The sequence below is a fragment of the Mirounga angustirostris genome, unplaced genomic scaffold (assembly GCF_029215605.1).
Source record: "Mirounga angustirostris isolate CCGP_5_RB_7025 unplaced genomic scaffold, mMirAng1.0.hap1 SCAF_17, whole genome shotgun sequence".
NCBI lineage: Eukaryota > Metazoa > Chordata > Mammalia > Carnivora > Phocidae > Mirounga > Mirounga angustirostris.
In genome coordinates this window covers 10346308-10363825 of record NW_026991725.1, presented here as the reverse complement: position 1 = coordinate 10363825, position 17518 = coordinate 10346308, and the positions used below count along the sequence as shown (strand labels likewise).

The window sequence follows — 17518 nt, the reverse complement described above, 5'->3', positions numbered from 1 at the left end:
TTATTTCTTGTCAAAAAAGGGATTTCAAACTAAGGGAATCAGATTGCTCTTAAAAAAATAATTTTGGGGAGCGCCTCGGTGGCTGAGTCGGTTGAGTATCCAACTCTTGGTTTTGGCTCAGGTCATGATCTCAGGGTCGTGAGATCGAGCCCTGTGTCAGGCTCCCCACTCAGCACAGAATCTGCTTGAGATTCTTTTTCTTTCTTTTTTTTTTTTTAAAGATTTTATTTATTTATTTGAGAGAGAGAGAATGAGAGAGAGCACATGAGAGGGGGGAGGGTCAGAGGGAGAAGCAGACTCCCTGCCGAGCAGGGAGTCCGACGCGGGACTCGATCCAGGGACTCCAGGATCATGACCTGAGCCGAAGGCAGTCGCTTAACCAACTGAGCCACCCAGGCGCCCTGCTTGAGATTCTTTCTCCTTCCCCTTGTTTCTTCCCCTGCCCGTGATCTCTCTCTCTCTAAAATAAATAAATAGGGGCACCTGGGTGGTTCAGTCGGTTAAATGTCCGACTCTTGGTTTCGGCTCAGATCATGATTTTATGGTTTTGGGATCAAGCCTGGTGTGGGGCTCTGCACTCAGCGTGGAGTCTGCTTGAGATTCTCTCCCTCTGCTCCTCTCCCTGCTCATGCTCACTCACTCTCTCTCTTTCAAATAAATAAATAAATCTTTTAAAAAAATAAATAAATAGGGGCGCCTGGGTGGCTCAGTTGGTTAAGTGTCTGCCTTCAGCTTGGGTCGTGGTCCTGGAGCCCTGGGATGGAGCCCCGCTTGGGGCTCCCTGCTCAGTGGGGAGCCTGCTTCTCCCTCTGCCTGCTTCTCTCCCTGCTCGTGCTCTCTCTTGCTCACTCACTCTCTCAAATAAATAAATCTTTAAAAAATAAAATCTTCTAAAGAAGAAAAATAATTGTGGAAGCAGTTTTTTGTGTTTTATTAAAAATTTATTTATTTTAGAGAGAGAGTGGGAGGCGCTAAGGGAGAGGGAGAGAATCTCAAGCAGACTCCCCACTGAGCACGGAGCCCCACACAGGGCTTGATCCCACCACCCTGAGATCATGACCCGAGCCAAAACCGAGAATCAGACGCTTCACCGACTGAGCCAACCAGGCGCCCCGGAAGCAGTTTTGCAAAAGAAACCAAAAAGCGGCGAACTGTTTGCTGGTCAGTGAGGAAGCCTTTCAGTTAGTTCTGCTGCGTTGTCATCGCAGTCCTGCTGTTTTTGTCACCTTCAGGTGCCAGAACCTATGACCACCTCAAGAAGACGCGGGAGGAAGAGCGCCTTAAACGCACCATGCTCTCGGAAGTCCTGCAGTACATCCAGGACAGCAGTGCTTGCCAGCAGTGGCTCCGGCGGCAGGCTGACATGTGGGTAACTAGTCCGGGGCGGTGGGGGGGCGTCGTCTGGGATGCTTTGGCTTTTACAGGTAGTTTCAGACATTTCCATGGGGACCCCACCCACATGGCAGAGTCGTAATAATTGGGTAGCTAGAAGAACTCAGAATTCTTATCTTAGCAGTCTGTCTCAGAAACACTGCGATACTGACAGTTTTGAGAAACATAGCTGGCCCCCTAGAGTCCTACTTTGCTACTTTGATTTTCTTTTCAAAAATTAGTAAATTCCCCCACCATGCCTCCTCTTTCCACCCCATTATCTAATGGAATGATTTCCATTGGCAAATCATGTCCCTGTCATTTCCCCATGATTAGTCTCCATGATGTTCCAGACTAAGAGTTCTTCTTAACAAATGCAGGCGATTTCTTACACCCCTCAGAACAGATCACCCTTCCTGGTTAGTATAGTAGGATATCCTATAAAACAGTACCATCTATCTCTGTATCCCTTTAAAATAACCAACCTGGGGCGCCTGGGTGGCTCAGTTGGTTAAGTGTCTGCCTTCAGCTCAGGTCATGATCCCAGGGTCCTGGGATCAAGCCCCGCATTGGGCTCCTTGCTCTTCAGGGAGTCTGCCGCTCCCTCTCCATCTGCCTCTCCCCCTGCTCATGCTCTTTCTCGCACTCTCTCTCAAATAAAAAAATCTTTTTTTTTTCCTAAGATTTTATGTATTTATTTGTCAGAGAGAGAGAAAGCACAAGCAGGGGGAGTGGCAGGCAGATGGAGAGAGAGAAGCAGACTCCCCGCTGAGCAGGGAACCCGAAGCGGGGCTCAGTCCCAGGACCCTGGGATCATGACCTGAGCCGAAGGCAGACGCTTAACTGAGCCACCCAGACGTCCCTCAAATAAAAAATATATATATATTTTAAAATAAATAAAGTAACCAGCCTGATAAATGGCACCCAGTCCCACGTGGGCTTTTGGAAATTGCCTTCTTTGGTGTGACTTATGTTAAATTCCTGTTCTTTGTTTTAGTGATTCTGGCCTGAGCCCTTCTATTCCGATGACTTCAAATTCAGGTAATTATTTTTCAGGCTGGAGCATGTCTTGATTGTGAAGTTTTTGTTCTAGGGATTCACCCAGTAGTCCCTTACCCCTTGTGGAAGCAGGGTCCTTAGGCAGATCAGGTAAGTAAGTGTTATCCCAGTTTATAAACATCAGCAAGTTTTCAGAATCTTCATGGCCAGATAGAGATTATCTTCAGGGTTTGAGTACAGAGACAGGGAAGAAAGAGCTCCAGAGAGGTGTTTTTTGTATTTTACCAATGTTCATGAGCAGTTAGTTTACTGTGGTTGTATCTACCACAGATTATCTTCAGGGTTTGAGTACAGAGACAGGGAAGAAAGAGCTCCAGAGAGGTGTTTTTTGTATTTTACCAATGTTCATGAGCAGTTAGTTTACTGTGGTTGTATCTACCACAGACTTTGAGATTTGTCTCACAGGGGATCAATTAAAGGATTTGTATCCTGGGGCGCCTGGGTGGCTCAGTCGTTAAGCGTCTGCCTTCGGCTCAGGTCATGATCCCAGGGTCCTGGGATCGAGCCCCGCATCGGGCTCCCTGCTCCGCGGGAAGCCTGCTTCTCCCTCTCCCACTCCCCCTGCTTGTGTTCCTGCTCTCGCTGTCTCTCTGTCAAATAAATAAATGAAATCTTAAAAAAAAAAAAAAAAAAGGATTTGTATCCTGAGCAGAAACACAAGGATTTCTTTATAAGTTGGAGACTTGAGGTATTTCTGTTTGTTATCTTTATCTCTTTGGGTATGTCCTCTATTTTGAGGTTAGTTTTCAGAGCAAGCTTAAGCCAGATGTTATCTGGTAATCCTTGGTGCTTGATAAATCAATGAATGGTAATTTGGGGTGGTATGATTTATAGAGCTCTGATCCAAAATTGTAGTGTTTTTTTTGCCACTTCTCTTGGTTATTATTCACCCTGCTCCATATGCTAGATTAGCCACTTTCCCGTATCAGAACATACAGACCATTCCCCTGTAGAGACAGGACTAGTGAAAAAGATGACCCAATTGCAGTTTTACCATTCTTTGGAAGCTTGAAACAATAGACCTTGTGATCCCATTTAAAATCTCTCAGATTCAGGATCTAGGGGTGCCTGGGTGGCTCAGTCATTAAGCGTCTGCCTTCGGCTCAGGTCATGATCCCAGGGTCCTGGGATCGAGCCCCACATTGGGCTCCCTGCTCAGCAGGAAGCCTGCTTCTCCCTCTCCCACTCCCCCTGCTTGTGTTCCTTCTCTCACTGTCTCTCTCTCGGTCAAATAAGTAAATAAAATCTTAAAAAAAAAAAAAAATCAGATTCAGGATCTAGACAGGGCTCAGAGATGGCTACTCTAGGGATACTTTTTAAAAAATTGATTCCTTTGTTTCAGGTGATTATTTCTTAATACTTAAAAGAGAAAAGAGTCTTTTAGAGAGTAGTCACAACAGCTAAATGCAAATTTTATTTTCCAAATTTCTTATTTCTAACCCTGCCCCCCGAATCTAAATACAGAAATACAAATAACAAAAATATAGTACAGTGATAATTAATAATTTGGTGTTTGCATTTTTGGAACCATCTGTACTCATTTATTCTTTGTTGCTTCCTAGGCTGGTATTAGCCTTTCTCGCCCCCTGTATTTAGGTTGAGGAGACCCCTTGTTCCTCTTCATGCTCTCCGTTGCTCCTAAGGCAGTACAAAGTAGAAAGCCTGGATCATTAATTACAACCTAGCCTCTGGTAACTTTGGTGAGGTACCAAATGATTTTAGTCTCCCTTTTTGAACACTTAGGGGAAGGCTAGCCCTACTGGTTATGGAGAAGCTCTTTTGCGCTTGTTGATACTACAGAGAAGCCTGTTTTCTCTCAGAGCAGCCTCTAACACTTGCTCCCTATTTCTCGCCACCTCCTAAAAGGCACCCGCCATAAAACTTGTTAATACATTATTCTACATTTTCTTTTGCCTAACTCAGCCCACCTATCTCCCAACTGAACACTAATCCCAAATATGTATTCAAAACAAAAGCAAAAAATCTTACACATGAAACTTCCCATCCTGGGCAGTGACCTCATACTTGGGTTTCTTTCTCAGTATGTGAGTTCACCTCAGCTTCTGGTTTGCCATATAATGGCTCATTGTTCCTCTGTGTGGATCTTTCAGGTAAACAGGGCTTCTTTAGAAGGAACAGATATTCCCTCACATAATAAATAAGAAGGGCCTTTTGCTGGCCTAACAGTCTGCCTTTGATCCAAAAGCAAATGGTACTTGGTTAATTACTGTGTTTGCCTTGCGCTCCTGGCAGAGTCCTGAGGGCTGGGAAGGGTCTCTCCTGTGGAGCTGTTCTTTCCGTTCATCAGCCGTTGGGGCGGGCAGCGTATGACCGTCCTTCACTGGGTGACATCTGGGCTTTAGAGTTTAGAATCTTACTGGGTTGGAAAGAGTAGCAACTGGGTTGCTAGGGTGTATGTGATTGTGTAGTTTAGCAGAGCAAAGGGCACGTGAATTACCACTTGTATTTTCAGGCAAACATTGGGGTGCCCACGTTGCCAACTAGACTGAGGCCTGAGGTGATGGGTAGAGATTTCTTAGAGCTGGACATCGTGACCTTGTACCTCACTGGCCTGGTTGCAGTGGGCTGTGTTACTTCACACCTGAGGAATTGTCACTCCTATGAAACACATACCTTTTTCTGTGTCTGTAGGTAGACGAAGTGCACCACCCTTGAACCTCACTGGCCTCCCTGGCACAGAGAAGCTGAATGAAAAAGAAAAGGAGGTAACAAAGAGAAGGGGGGCTAGAGGAGCAAGAGTAGGGTTGATTATGACATATAAATCTAAATAATGGTAGCTGTTGTTTATTGAGCATTACCATGTACCAGATACTGTACTAAGTGCTTCATGTGAATGAAATTGTTTATAAACTTAAAATAACTTGTATATGAAAATAGTTATTTCCTATTAGAATGGTCACTTTGATGAGCTCTACATTTATCCCAACAATACAACCATCACTTAAAAGATTGTTTCCAGAGCATGTATGTAAGCCATAAGTAAGGAACTTCATCATCACATATAGTCATATACTAATTTTGATTAAAAATGCCATGACCTACTTTTCTTTTCCACTAAAATCATCAGACTTGTCTTCATATTACTTTTGGCTGTCTCAAAAATTTAAAGCCAGCCTCAAAGGAGTCATCCTCAAGCATTTTCCAAAAAATGTGCCTAGCTCTGAAGTCCATTCCAAAAGAGGAACCCTCTTCTGTTCCTCATGCGCTCCTTTTACAGTTCCCAAGATCAGTCTCCCCATCTGCCACTCCATGTCATTAATTCAGGTCAGACAGTAAGGGGAGTCATGGAGTGGGGGCTGTTAGTCTTTGATTTCAGCCCCCAGGAGCAGTGAAGATTAGTTTGGGAATAGAGAGGAGTGTATGTTCTATTTCAGTTTTGCTGAAGAAGGTCACAGGCCTTTCTGAGTCAAGTATTGAGTGGCCGGGAGTTGCAAGCAGTTTTTATCCTTACCCACAAGCAGTGACCTCATACTGCTCATTGCCCTGGGGTGCCGTGGCAGGTGAACTGGGACTGAGCCAGCTTTCTAGATTTTTAGCAGCTGAAGTAGCCTCTTCGCAAGGTCTGTATCTCCTCCTCCTTCAAAGTAGGAAATGTAGTCACAAAAGCAGGGATGACTACTTTATGCCGATACTAAAAATAATGTGATTCACACTTGGAAACCCAAGTATCTGCACCCCCGCCCCTGCTGTGCCCTGTGGCTCTTCCCCGACTGGCTGTGTTGGAATGTGCTGGGCCGAGAGCTATGTGGACCCAGGCTGCTCCTCAGGACACATACTTGTGCTCCTTGACAGACCCAGGTGAGCCTGCTGGGAGAGACATCAGACTCTGGCTTTCTCTTCCTCAGTGTCTGTAGTGAGGGAGAATTCTCTCCAAGGAAGAGACTAAATGGAATGTGGTCCAGCCACCCAGCAGCTCCTATAAATAGTTGGAGGTTGATGTCACTTTTTAAATTTTATTTTGGCTATACCTATTGGATTAAATTATGAGAATGACAGATGTTAATGTTTATTAAATTTGCCGTGTCTTGCAGCTCTGTCAGATGGTGAGGTTGGTCCCAGGAGCCTATTTAGAATACAAATCTGCTCTATTGAACGAATGTAACAAGCAAGGAGGCTTGAGACTGGCGCAGGCAAGAGCACTCATCAAGATAGATGTGAACAAAACCCGGAAAATCTATGATTTCCTCATCCGAGAAGGATACATCACTAAAGCCTGAGGCTCTGAGGGCTTCGGATCAGAAATCACAAATTTGGAATGTGGTAGGCCAAAGGACAGCACAGGCATTCTGGAGAGTTTCATTGCTGAGCTGAGTTCTCATTGTAAAAAGAGGGGAAGGACAAAGGGAACCTTACGCTGTATTAATATCTACTTTTCTTTTCCACCCTGCTTTAAAACACTCCTGTTGTTGGTGTTGTGCTGCAAAGTTATGTGCTAGATAAGCTATTATTAAATGTGAGTGGGCCTCTATTCCCAACACCTCTTGTAACTAAAACAAGAACCATAGTACCTCACATCAGAATGTCGGTAGAAATAGAACTGAAGCAGTCTGTAGTCCCGGGAGTCCAGATCTTTGTACTTGGGAAGTTGGTTTTCTGATTATCTGTTTTGCCTTCAAACATTACAGAAAGATCTAAAATAAAGAGAAAGGTTATAGAGTATGAGAAAGCTTTCTCTTTCCTTCTGCGGATTTTTTTAAGCTGATGACTTACGTTTATGAGCAAATGGGAGGAAAAATCTCCCCGTGATGGTCTTGTCCCAAACTACATCTTCCCCTTTTAATGTCTGGCTTTCTACTTGACTGTCTAATCTGCAGTAGACTCTTGAGGAGGTGGCACCGGATATAAAATGTCTGTTATTTTTAGAATTAATGGATTAAAATGTTTTGCTACCTAATTTGTGGGTGTGTCAAGTATTCTGGTAACTAAAGCACACTTAGGGTGTTGAGTGCCCGCCTCATCACGCCGCACTGTTTCTGCTAACATGTGTGTCCTGGAGTCACCCTGTTCTTACCCTGGGTTTCCCAGGATACCAGGCCCCTGAGGATGGAGATGACACAGCTAACCTCGGCTTTGCTTGGATTGAGACCTAAACCGTAATTTCTCAATGGTGACAGGCTAGCCTGCAAGAAAAGCAACTTTTAAAACAAAAGTAAAGCAGTTCATATATGGGACTCACTAGATATGAGGGTGAGTAACCCCACCACATCTGAAACTTGATCCTCAAACCTTTCCACAAAGTAAGCCAAACGTGGAGTCATGGTTATCCCGTTTCTGTTAGAAGCAAAGTTGTATGTAGAAGTAACTTCAGAATCTGCACAAATTATCTCCAGTAGCTGAATGATTCTTCAATTCTTTCAGCATTCAACATATCTAAGTAAAATATTGTATGTTTTGTTGGAATTATTTGCTCAAACTTTTTGACTTACGTAAATATGCATGCTTACCTGGGGGTTGCACATGAAAAGGAGACTCTTAGGATCTGAGGGAATTAGAATAAAAGACTTCAATCTTGAGAAAGGGTGACTTGTGGAAATGCTGTCTTGTCTTTACATTGTTATACCTCTTAGAAAATGTGCTCTGCCACTACCATCACCCCTACTTGGTTATAAAGGGATTTCTTCTTGTTCCTGAAAGGTAATTCCTGTTCTAAAAATTGGGGATGCATTAGACACCAAGGTTAGGTGGTGTCTCTTATAGTCCCAAGAGTCCTTAGTCTTGATTAAGGAAGGCTCCCTGGGAGAGGTGAGCTCTTGAGGCAATGAGAGGATTGAGAGGAGAGAGAGAAAGTGGCAGATGGAAGTGGGAGACAGTTGCAGACGTAGTGGGTGGAGGATGATGTGGAGGCAGCAGTGGGAGTGAGGAAAATGATGCCAAGAGGTTTAGTTGGCGAGGACACAAGGGGCAGCTGGGGTAGTTAGGAGTGGGAGGATGGGAGGACAGTCTGATAGAAACCTTGGAACCAGTCAAACTCTGAAAAAACTGATGGGGTGGGGGAGGGATCTAGATTTGATGAGGAAAATGGCATGGTTGAAAATAGTGATAGAAAAATCAGGCTGTAATTTCAAATGATTAGATTTTAGGAAGTAGGGTTATTATTGTGGTAAGCCCAACTGTACAAAATTTATGACCTAGAATCCCTGGTAGGTTTCTCAAAGATCAAGCCATATTTTGGGTAAGGGCTACTCTTCAGTCAGAGTCACCATCTTTTTGCACTTAAAATAGAAAAGCACTTGGTGATATTTGACTTGGCTGGTGTAAATACATTGTTTCCTTCTATGTTCTTACCACCAAAGGAGGCCCTTCTTGTTACTCAAAATTCAGAGCTAGCAAAGGCCTTAAAAGTATACTCCATCCTTCCCCTTTGCTGCTAGACAGAGTTGGCTATAAACCAACTACACTGATCGAGGTCTCTCTTAGTCCATAGCATTCTGAAGAGGGAGCATTTACTCAAACTTGGTGACATCAATACTTTTTACTGTTAGGAATTTTTATTGCAATTTAAAGTTAAAGGTTTCTGCTGGAATTTTAGGTATGTCCTTTTCTGCCAGGGGTGGGAAATAAAGATTAAATTTCTTCCCATGTCATGACCCTTTCCATGCTCAAAGATCTAGACTCTCTTGAGACCAACTAACTCCATGGTTTATCTCTTTTTGGGTTCCAGTTTTCATCCTTTTCTTGTTTACAGTACCCCCTGCGTTCCTCCTCCCTGCCCCCACCTCCCCCCATTTAAATCTGAACTCAGCTAACTAACCAGTCCTTGCTGAGAGGTAAGAACAAGCTTCCTAGTTTTGAGTCATGAAACCAGCTTGTGGTCAGCCAGAAAGGGGAGAAGACCAATGACATTCATCAACAACAACAAAATTCCAGTTGGTAAGTCACTCCAGCTTTAGGAACTCTGTAGCTATGTAATAAGAGAACTAAAATGTCCAGTGTAAAGAATCAGAGACCCAAATTGTAGAGAGAAGCTTGGAAAAACTCGTCCGTAACACTCTTCCATTTATCTCTGGGTAGGAGAGTGGTGCTGTGTTCTAAATAGTACCCTGGAATACTGCCCATCCATTTTTAAGGATGTCTTTGCGGGTACCTTATAGATAGACGCTCTATTACTGTTAACGCAAGAAGCCTTTCCACAGCTCCTATGTACCTGGTTTTTCATTTGTCTGAATTTTTTTTTTAAGATTTTATTTAATTATTTGACAGACAGCGAGAGAGGGAACACAAGCAGGGGGAGTGGGAGAGGGAGAAGCAGGCTTCCCGCGGAGCAAGGAGCCCGATGTGGGGCTTGATCCCAGGACCCTGGGATCATGACCTGAGCCGGAGGCAGACGCTTAACAACTGAGCCACCCAGGCGCCCATCATTTGTCTGAATTTCTAAAAATTAAAGTTTGTTTCAGGAAGTATTGATCTGGAAGTTTTTGCTTTCCTTCCTAGTATGTTTAGCCAGCTGTGGTTAACTTCTCCCTGACCTGCCAGAAAGGGACACAGCCATGCCTGTAGCCTTGTGTAGGAACTAAGACAAAGAATTTCTCAATCAGACACAATAACCACCTCTTCTGAGTGTGATGTGAGATGGAGCCGGATCTCTGATTGCAAACAGGGTCAGAGCAGCCTGGATAGGATAGTCATGGGCATGCCAACATAGGCACTTAATTTGCGAGAACATTAAGTGAGCATTTAGTGAATATTTTGGAACCTAAGTAGCCCATCCGTGTAGTATGCACCAGAACTTAAGTTTGCTGCTTTTGAGGAGTTGGGGGCTGGGAGACGGGGACAGGTGAATCATTTGAGAAGCCAGTTTGTAAATCTAATGGAAGGGAGTTCTTTTTCTGTTCAGTTTTGCCTGCTGCCTTGGCTTCTGTCAGTTGAGATGCGCCATGGTAAGAGTATCGACTGCTCTTTGATTTGACCAGGCTTACTAGTCAAGAGACAGGTATTTAAGGGAAGCGTGATTGTCTTAACATCTGACATTAAAAGTCTCTGTCACGATGAGTTACTTGCTTGTTATGTATTGTGTACTGGGCCCTCTTCCCTGTTAAGAGCAGGAATAACGAGGAAGTTGAGATAAGAATCCAGAAAGTTGACCATTAAAAGGTTTAAAACCCAAAACTGAGAGCTACAAAAAAAAATTTTTTTTTTTAATTTAATAGATGTACCTCCCTTTGTCTTTGCAAGCCCTATACTTAACCTTTGCCGGCCCAGACTTGTTAGATGTCTTTCAGGGCTGGATAATTAAGTCTGAGCCACTTATTTTCTACTTTGGAGCACAGGAGGTGGATTTCTGTGGCACCACACTAATTATTTGCTTGAATTAATCATTCTTAACCAAGCAACACTTTTTTTTCCGGCTTGCTCTGGTTTACCCTGAGGTCTTCCGTGGAAGCCTGCTAATAATCCTGCCTTGGTCTAGAGTTCTGTTGAACAGAATAGCATCTTAGGAAGTGTGGAAAGGAGGAGACCTCATAGTTGTTTTAAGAAACCAGCACTTTATTAATCAAAGTAAAAATGCTGAAATGCTGTCATCTTATCACCCTTCTTCAGTGAACTGACAGCCAAGTTCCAAGTCATGACACTTGCAATGTGTCTCTCTTCTCCTTGGAGAGCTGTCTGCCAAGTATATACTCTGTTTCTGAAATTGTTTGCAATGACCTAACCTTCTCTTTTCTCCCATTAAACAATAGATAACTCCTGATTTGGATTTTCCCCTATGATCACCCTTCATTTAGGGAATTCCTTAAAAACATAAAAATGTATTATTTTAAGAAATAAAAAATTAATGGAACCTGCACTGGGGAGCTTAATTTTTAAGATTTTATTTATTTGGCATGGAGAGAGAGGGAGAGGGAGAAGCAGACTCCCTGCTGAGTAGGGAGCCTGATGCGCACTTGATCCCAGGACCCTGGGATCGTGACCTGAGCCGAAGGCAGACGCTAACCAACTGAGCCACCCAGGTGCCCTGGTGCTTAATTTTTTAATGTTCCCAATCAGTGTCCCCTGTGAGAAAACATACTGAACTGGAGCTAAGTGTCTTATGTTTTATGTCCATTTTCAATCTTAGGATGTTGTCTAAGATGAGAAGGGCAATTTCCAGGGTTATTTAATAGCTTCCCCCCCCACACCCCAGAAATATTGAAAAGGAGTGAAGAGTTCAGAAATGCCATGAAGACACTAGCTCCCAAGTACCAGGGGCCTGAGGGGTGGGTGGACTGATCTGAACTCTCCGTAGAGAAGGAGGGGGCAGCAGGGTTCCCACCCTGACCCCATGGGAATTTGCTGTCTGCCCTGGAGAGGTAGAACGGTTCTAACATACAGTATCCTGTTAGAAGCCTCTTTTTAACCAAGGACAGGCCGCAGCAAAAAAAAAAAAAAAAAAAGCCACTCTACTGGGGGCAGGAGCCAGAGCCCTTATTTTTTTTCCCCAGAGGAGAGCACTTTGATTTATTTTTACCAGAGGGTATTTTACCTAAGCTCTAGCCACAGATTCGTGACAGCAACGTCAAGCTTACCTGGCAGCCCTCCTCCCCCACCCCACGAAAATCTTGCCTTGTTTCGGGTGTGCACGGTTTCAGATTCAGGACACCTGTCAGATCGAAGTCAGCATAGGTTTAACTTCACAATGCAAAGCAAAATGCTTTTGAGAGCAAAATCTCCCAGGAGTGCCTCCGCCCCCAGCAACTGCAGAAAAGAAGGCGTCTGTGGGAGAGAAGGGTGGCTATAGACGTCATTACATCTTCCAGATCCCAGCTGTGACCTGGCTCAGAGTTTTACAGTTAAAAATAACCATGGCTGAGAGTTGGGGGAAAAAAGTAAACTGTTGGGTCTCCATGGAAACTAGGAGAGGGATAAAAGCAAGTCATGGATTTCCAGCAGATGTGGCAAGATGGGGTGGATATAGGCGTTGGAGCTTAGAGGCTCTCTGGTGAAAGGGGATACCCCAGATTAGCATCCAGGATGTAACCACACGTTGCTCCAAGGCTCTAGGGATACACTTTGCAGTCAAGATATGTTTGCAACTACAGTGTGTAATCTTAGGTCTGGCGAAGAATTATTTGAGGCTTCCAACTTCCTGTAACACAGATTTGCTACTATTTGGCAAAGTAGAGAGCTGGTGAACAACATAGTAGGTTAGATGTCGCCTTTTAACCTATCTGGGAACCTCTGCTACCCCTGCCCCATTCATAGTCCACTCTCATTTACAAAGTCAAAGGCTCAACTTAAGTAGCAATTCATAACTAGAGGGGAAGTCTTCAGGCTCTTGAGTTGACATGGACATTTATTCCCCTTGAGTGGGATCAGGTTTTTTGTCTTTGATGTTGTAGTAGATTATTTACTCCCCTTGAGTGGGATCAGGTTTTTTGTTTTTGATGTTATAGTAGATTATGCAAAGTGGCATTAATTACCCAGGATGTCACATGCTCCCCAGTGTTCATAGCAATGTCCACAATAGCCAAACTGTGGAAGGAGACGAGATGCCCTTCAACAGACGAATGGATAAAGAAGATGTGGTTCATGTATACAATGGAATATTACTCAGCCATCAGAAAGGATGAATACCCACCATTTGCATCGACATGGATGGAACTGGAGGGGATTATGCTAAGTGATAATAAGTGAAATAAGTCAAGCAGAGAAAGACAATTATCATATGGTTTCACTCATATGTGGAACATAAGGAATAGCGTGGAGGACCACAGGGAAAGGGAGGGAAAACTGAATGGGAAGAAATCGGAGAGGGAGACAAACCATGAGAGACTCTGGACTCCAGGAACCAAACAGGGTTACAGAAGGGTGGGGGGCGGTGTGCAGGGATGGGGTAACCAGGTGATGGGTATTAAGGAGGTCACGAGTGGGGATGAGCACTGGGTGTTATACGCAACTGATGAACCACTGAACACTACATCAAAAACTAATGATGTGGGGCACCTGGGTGGCTCAGTCATTAAGTGTCTGCCTTCGGCTTAGGTCATGAGCTCAGGGTCCTGGGATCGAGCCCCGCATTGGGCTCCCTGCTCAGCTTAGCCTGCTTCTCCCTCTCCTACTCCCTCTGCTTGTGTTCCCTCTCTCGCTGTGTTTCTCTGTCAAATAAATAAATAAAATCTTTAAAAAAAAATTCTAAAAAACTAATGATGTACTATATGCTGGCTAATTTAACATAATAATAAAATTAAGTATCTTAAAAAAAAGTGTGGGCGCCTGGGTGGCTCAGTTGTTTAAGCGACTGCCTTCGGCTCAGGTCATGATCCTGGAGTCCCTGGATCGAGTCCCGCATCGGGCTCCCTGCTCGGCGGGGAGTCTGCTTCTCCCTCTGACTTTCCCCCTCTCATGCTCTCTATCACTATCTCTCTCAATTAAAAAAAAAAAAAAATCTTTAAAAAAAATACCAATTCTGGTATTGTTACTACCAGAGGTGATTAACTCACTTGGGGAGAAGTATCTTCTTCATTTACTCTTCCTTAAAGGTTTCTTTAAAAACTTTTTTTTTCGGGGCGCCTGGGTGGCTCAGTTGGTTAAGCATCTGCCTTCAGCTCAGGTCATGATCCTGGAGTCCAGGGATCAAGCCCCGAGTTGGGCTCCCTGCTCATTGGGGAACCTGCTTTTCCCTCTCCCTCTGCTGCTTCCCCTGTCTGTGCTCTCTCTCTCTCTGTGTCAAATAAATAAAATCTTTAAAAAAAACCACTTTTTTTTTTTCAAGAAATACATGCATATATTCTGTTGTAAAAAAGATTTTTAAACCCCTCAGGGTGCCTGGGTGGCCCAGTCAGTTAAGAGTCTGACTCTTAATTTCAGTTCAGGTCATGATCTCAGGGTCCTGAGATGGAGCCCCGTGTCAGGCTCCATGCCCCGCAGAGAGTCTGCTGGAGATCTTCTCTCCCCCTCTCTCTCTGCCCCTCCCCCACTCATGTGTGTGTGCTCTCTCAAATAAATAAATAAATCTTTTAAAAAAATCTGTTAAAACCCCTCTCTTTTCCTTTTTAATAACATTTATATGCTTTCTTGTTACCTGCCCCAGTGTATTAGAAAAACCTGAGTGCTAATTCTTATCCTGCTACTTAATAATAATGCAACCTTGGGCAAGTTTCTCAGCCCCTCATGGCTAACGTGTGGTTGATAATACCTACCTGACTTAGTGTGATGAAAATGAAGTGGGATAACACACCTGGCCCTCCTTTCTTTTTCCTCCCCATCGAACCTTTGATATTTTCATTTAACTCCAGCCAGGTATGAACAGCGCTTGATTTTCCTGTACCACACAATTCAAACTATGCTAAAGTCTCACAGAGGGACAGTAAGATCTAAAAGACACAGAGCAAATGTTAAAACAGGTAGATGTGCCTTTTTCAAGGATGTTTCTTTGGAATTCTCATCACTGTGCATCACTGTCACAGCCCCAGGGCTGAATTAAGGGCAGAAAGCTTCAGACACAGATATTAAGTGACCTAGTTGTCATAGGTATGTTGTAATATTCCCTTATATAATGCCTAGCTCAAGAAACTTGAAGTCAGGCCACAAAACTGTGTATACACTATTGTAACTGTATAAATAAAACTAAAAAATCATGTATAGAAAAGACCAGAAAGTTGCGAATTGCTGTTTTCGTAAAGTAGTAAAATTATGGGTGATGCTTTCTCTCTCTCTTTTTTGGCAACGTGACATTTGCTTATTAATGGAAAAATAATATTTTTTTAAAGAGATTTTATTTATTTATTTGCCAGAGAGAGAGAGGGAGAGTACAAGCAGGGCGAGTGGCAGGCAGAGGGAGAAGCAGGCTCCTTGCTAAGCAAGGAGTCCAATGTGGGACTCGATCCCAAGACCCTGAGATCATGACCTGAGCCGAAGGCAGACACTTAACCATCTGAGCCACCCAGGAGTCCCTGGAAAAATAATATTTTATGAGAATGATGAAAACTCTAAAAATGAAGTTTGGAATATTCTACATGTAATAAAATTAGTTAATCCTTATGATAGCCATATAAGGTGCTATCTTACATCTTATAAAATAGCACAAGACTTCAGCAAATTTCTGTAGTAGATAAATGTGTGTGTTTTAAATTCTATTTATTTATTTGACAGAGAGAGCACAAGCAGGGGGAGTGGCAGAGGGAAAAGCAGACTCCCCGCCAAACAGGGAGCCCGATGCCAGACTCGATCCCAGCACCCTAGGATCATGACCTGAGTGAGCCGAAGGCAGACGCCCAACCAACTGAGCCACCCAGGCATCCTGATAAAATGTGTTCTGGGACTATTGTCCTAGTTCTTTTATCTTTTCCACGTTTATGAGTTTCCTCCCAGACACCTGGTGTCCACTGTTCTTCTCCAACATGTCAAAGGACAATAAAGATTTACTTCTTTAGGGGATTTGCATTTTTGTAACTATCAATGGCATATACTCTGGAATTAGGAGCATTAGCAAGCAGGTGTTCGAAACATCTGTGAGCCTTGGGACCTCATGGTACCCAGAAATCAAACCTCTGTAGACTTCTGTAGGTCAGGGGAGCCCTGATCACAGCTGTTCCCCAATGCTGACAGATACATCAAAGCTGTTGCCAATTTGTTAACCAGAGGCAATGATACGAATGGGAGATGCAACTGTTCTAAGGGACTCATAAAGGTCTGATTAGTCTAATCTAAGTCATTGCCCAAGCAATTAAGGAGAATATTTTTGGAAAAGCGGACTTCAGAAGCCAAGCAGAGTAGAAGTTTCCACTCTGTACTTACTGCATCTAATCAGATCAACTCTCATTCTGCACAGAAGCTGTACTGCTCTCAAGCACTGCTTATTTAGACATAGTGGGGATGAACCACCCCTTCCCTGGGCATAGACAAGTCGTACTTCTGTAGCAGATGGCCTCTAAGATGTATCTACATCTGAAATAGTTGTTATAAAAATATCTATGTACAGTCTAGTAATGTGCTGTCCAGTAAGGCAGTCACTAGCCTCATGTGGCTATTTAAATTTATTAAAATTAATTAAATAAAAAATCCAGTGTCTCAGGCACACTAGAGCCACATTTCAAGTGCTCAGACGCCACATGGGGCTAGTGGCTACTGTGTGCAACAGTGCAGATACAGAACATTTCCATCACATCAAGTTCAGTACTGGACAGTCTGATCTAGAAGATAATACCTTCAAACTGCATTTTTGTAGAGGCACAGGTCAGCCTGCACTTAAAGGTGTAAAGCACCTCCCTGCCCACAGGCATATATATATATATATATAGTCACTAAATGGTCTTACTGACTTTAGCACTTCTTCCTACTTTTCCTTAATCTCTAGATCTTTGCACATACATCACACTCAACACAAACTCTGTTTTAGCCCTCCTCCCTCCTTTTCACTGATGAGGATGATTCTTTAGGGTAGATTTAGTTCCTATAATCCGTGAAAATGCCCAGCTAACTAGAGCTGTACTGGAAACCTGCCTTGTGTAAGTAACAAGCTTGAATCTGAAGAGGGATGTATCTGTGTTGCTGAGTCATTGAATTGACTGAAGGAAGGTCTGCGGGGCTGGGGGGGTGGGGGTGGGGGGAAGAAGCTGCATACAATCGTTTCTATTAGAGATTTTGCTATTTTGGTGTTCGCATGTCAAAATAAGTCACTAGATGAATTGGTGGTGGAGCAATTTAGTGCCGGAAAAATGCCTTTCCCAGGCAAGATTCGAACTCCTAGTGTTTTTTCTTGAATCAGATTCTGTTTTGTTCTCTTGCCGAAAAGATTAATTTTGCCGAATTTTAAAGCTTTAACTCTCTCTTTAATGAAGGCAAAAATAAATCTCTCCAGCCCAGGCCTTTTTAACTCCCCTAAGATTATCACTAAAATGCCTTCATGTTATATTTTTGTCTGGGAAACAGAACTTTTAGACATTCCTGCACCCACGGGATGACTCTGAATCCAGTCAGAGATCAGGAAGAGCATGAAAAAGCCTCGGAGCTTTTGGTTGAAGATGCCGGGGAGATGTAAACCCAAAGCGCGTGTTTTTTTGTTTTTTTTTGTTGTTGTTGTTTTGTTTTTAACCTCCCTCCCCATCCCCTCCCCCCAAACCTAGGACTACTCGTTTGTTCAGCAGTTCTG

The 17518-nt window shown here is 43.5% G+C and overlaps 1 protein-coding gene across 8 annotated transcripts in view; it reads left to right on the top strand.

Moving 5' to 3' along the window:
• Nucleotides 1–7345, top strand: part of TADA2A (transcriptional adaptor 2A) — a 49372-nt gene extending 42027 nt beyond the window's left edge. For all 8 annotated transcript variants that reach the window (XM_045889335.3, XM_045889334.3, XM_064582809.1 and 5 more), the window contains 4 exons: nucleotides 1233–1365; nucleotides 2369–2412; nucleotides 5083–5156; nucleotides 6483–7345. In XM_045889335.3, coding sequence (XP_045745291.1) covers nucleotides 1233–1365; nucleotides 2369–2412; nucleotides 5083–5156; nucleotides 6483–6668 — 437 coding nt within the window. In that variant the 3' untranslated portion in view covers nucleotides 6669–7345. The remainder of the gene's footprint in view (nucleotides 1–1232; nucleotides 1366–2368; nucleotides 2413–5082; nucleotides 5157–6482) is intronic.
• Nucleotides 7346–17518: the final 10173 nt, after the last annotated feature.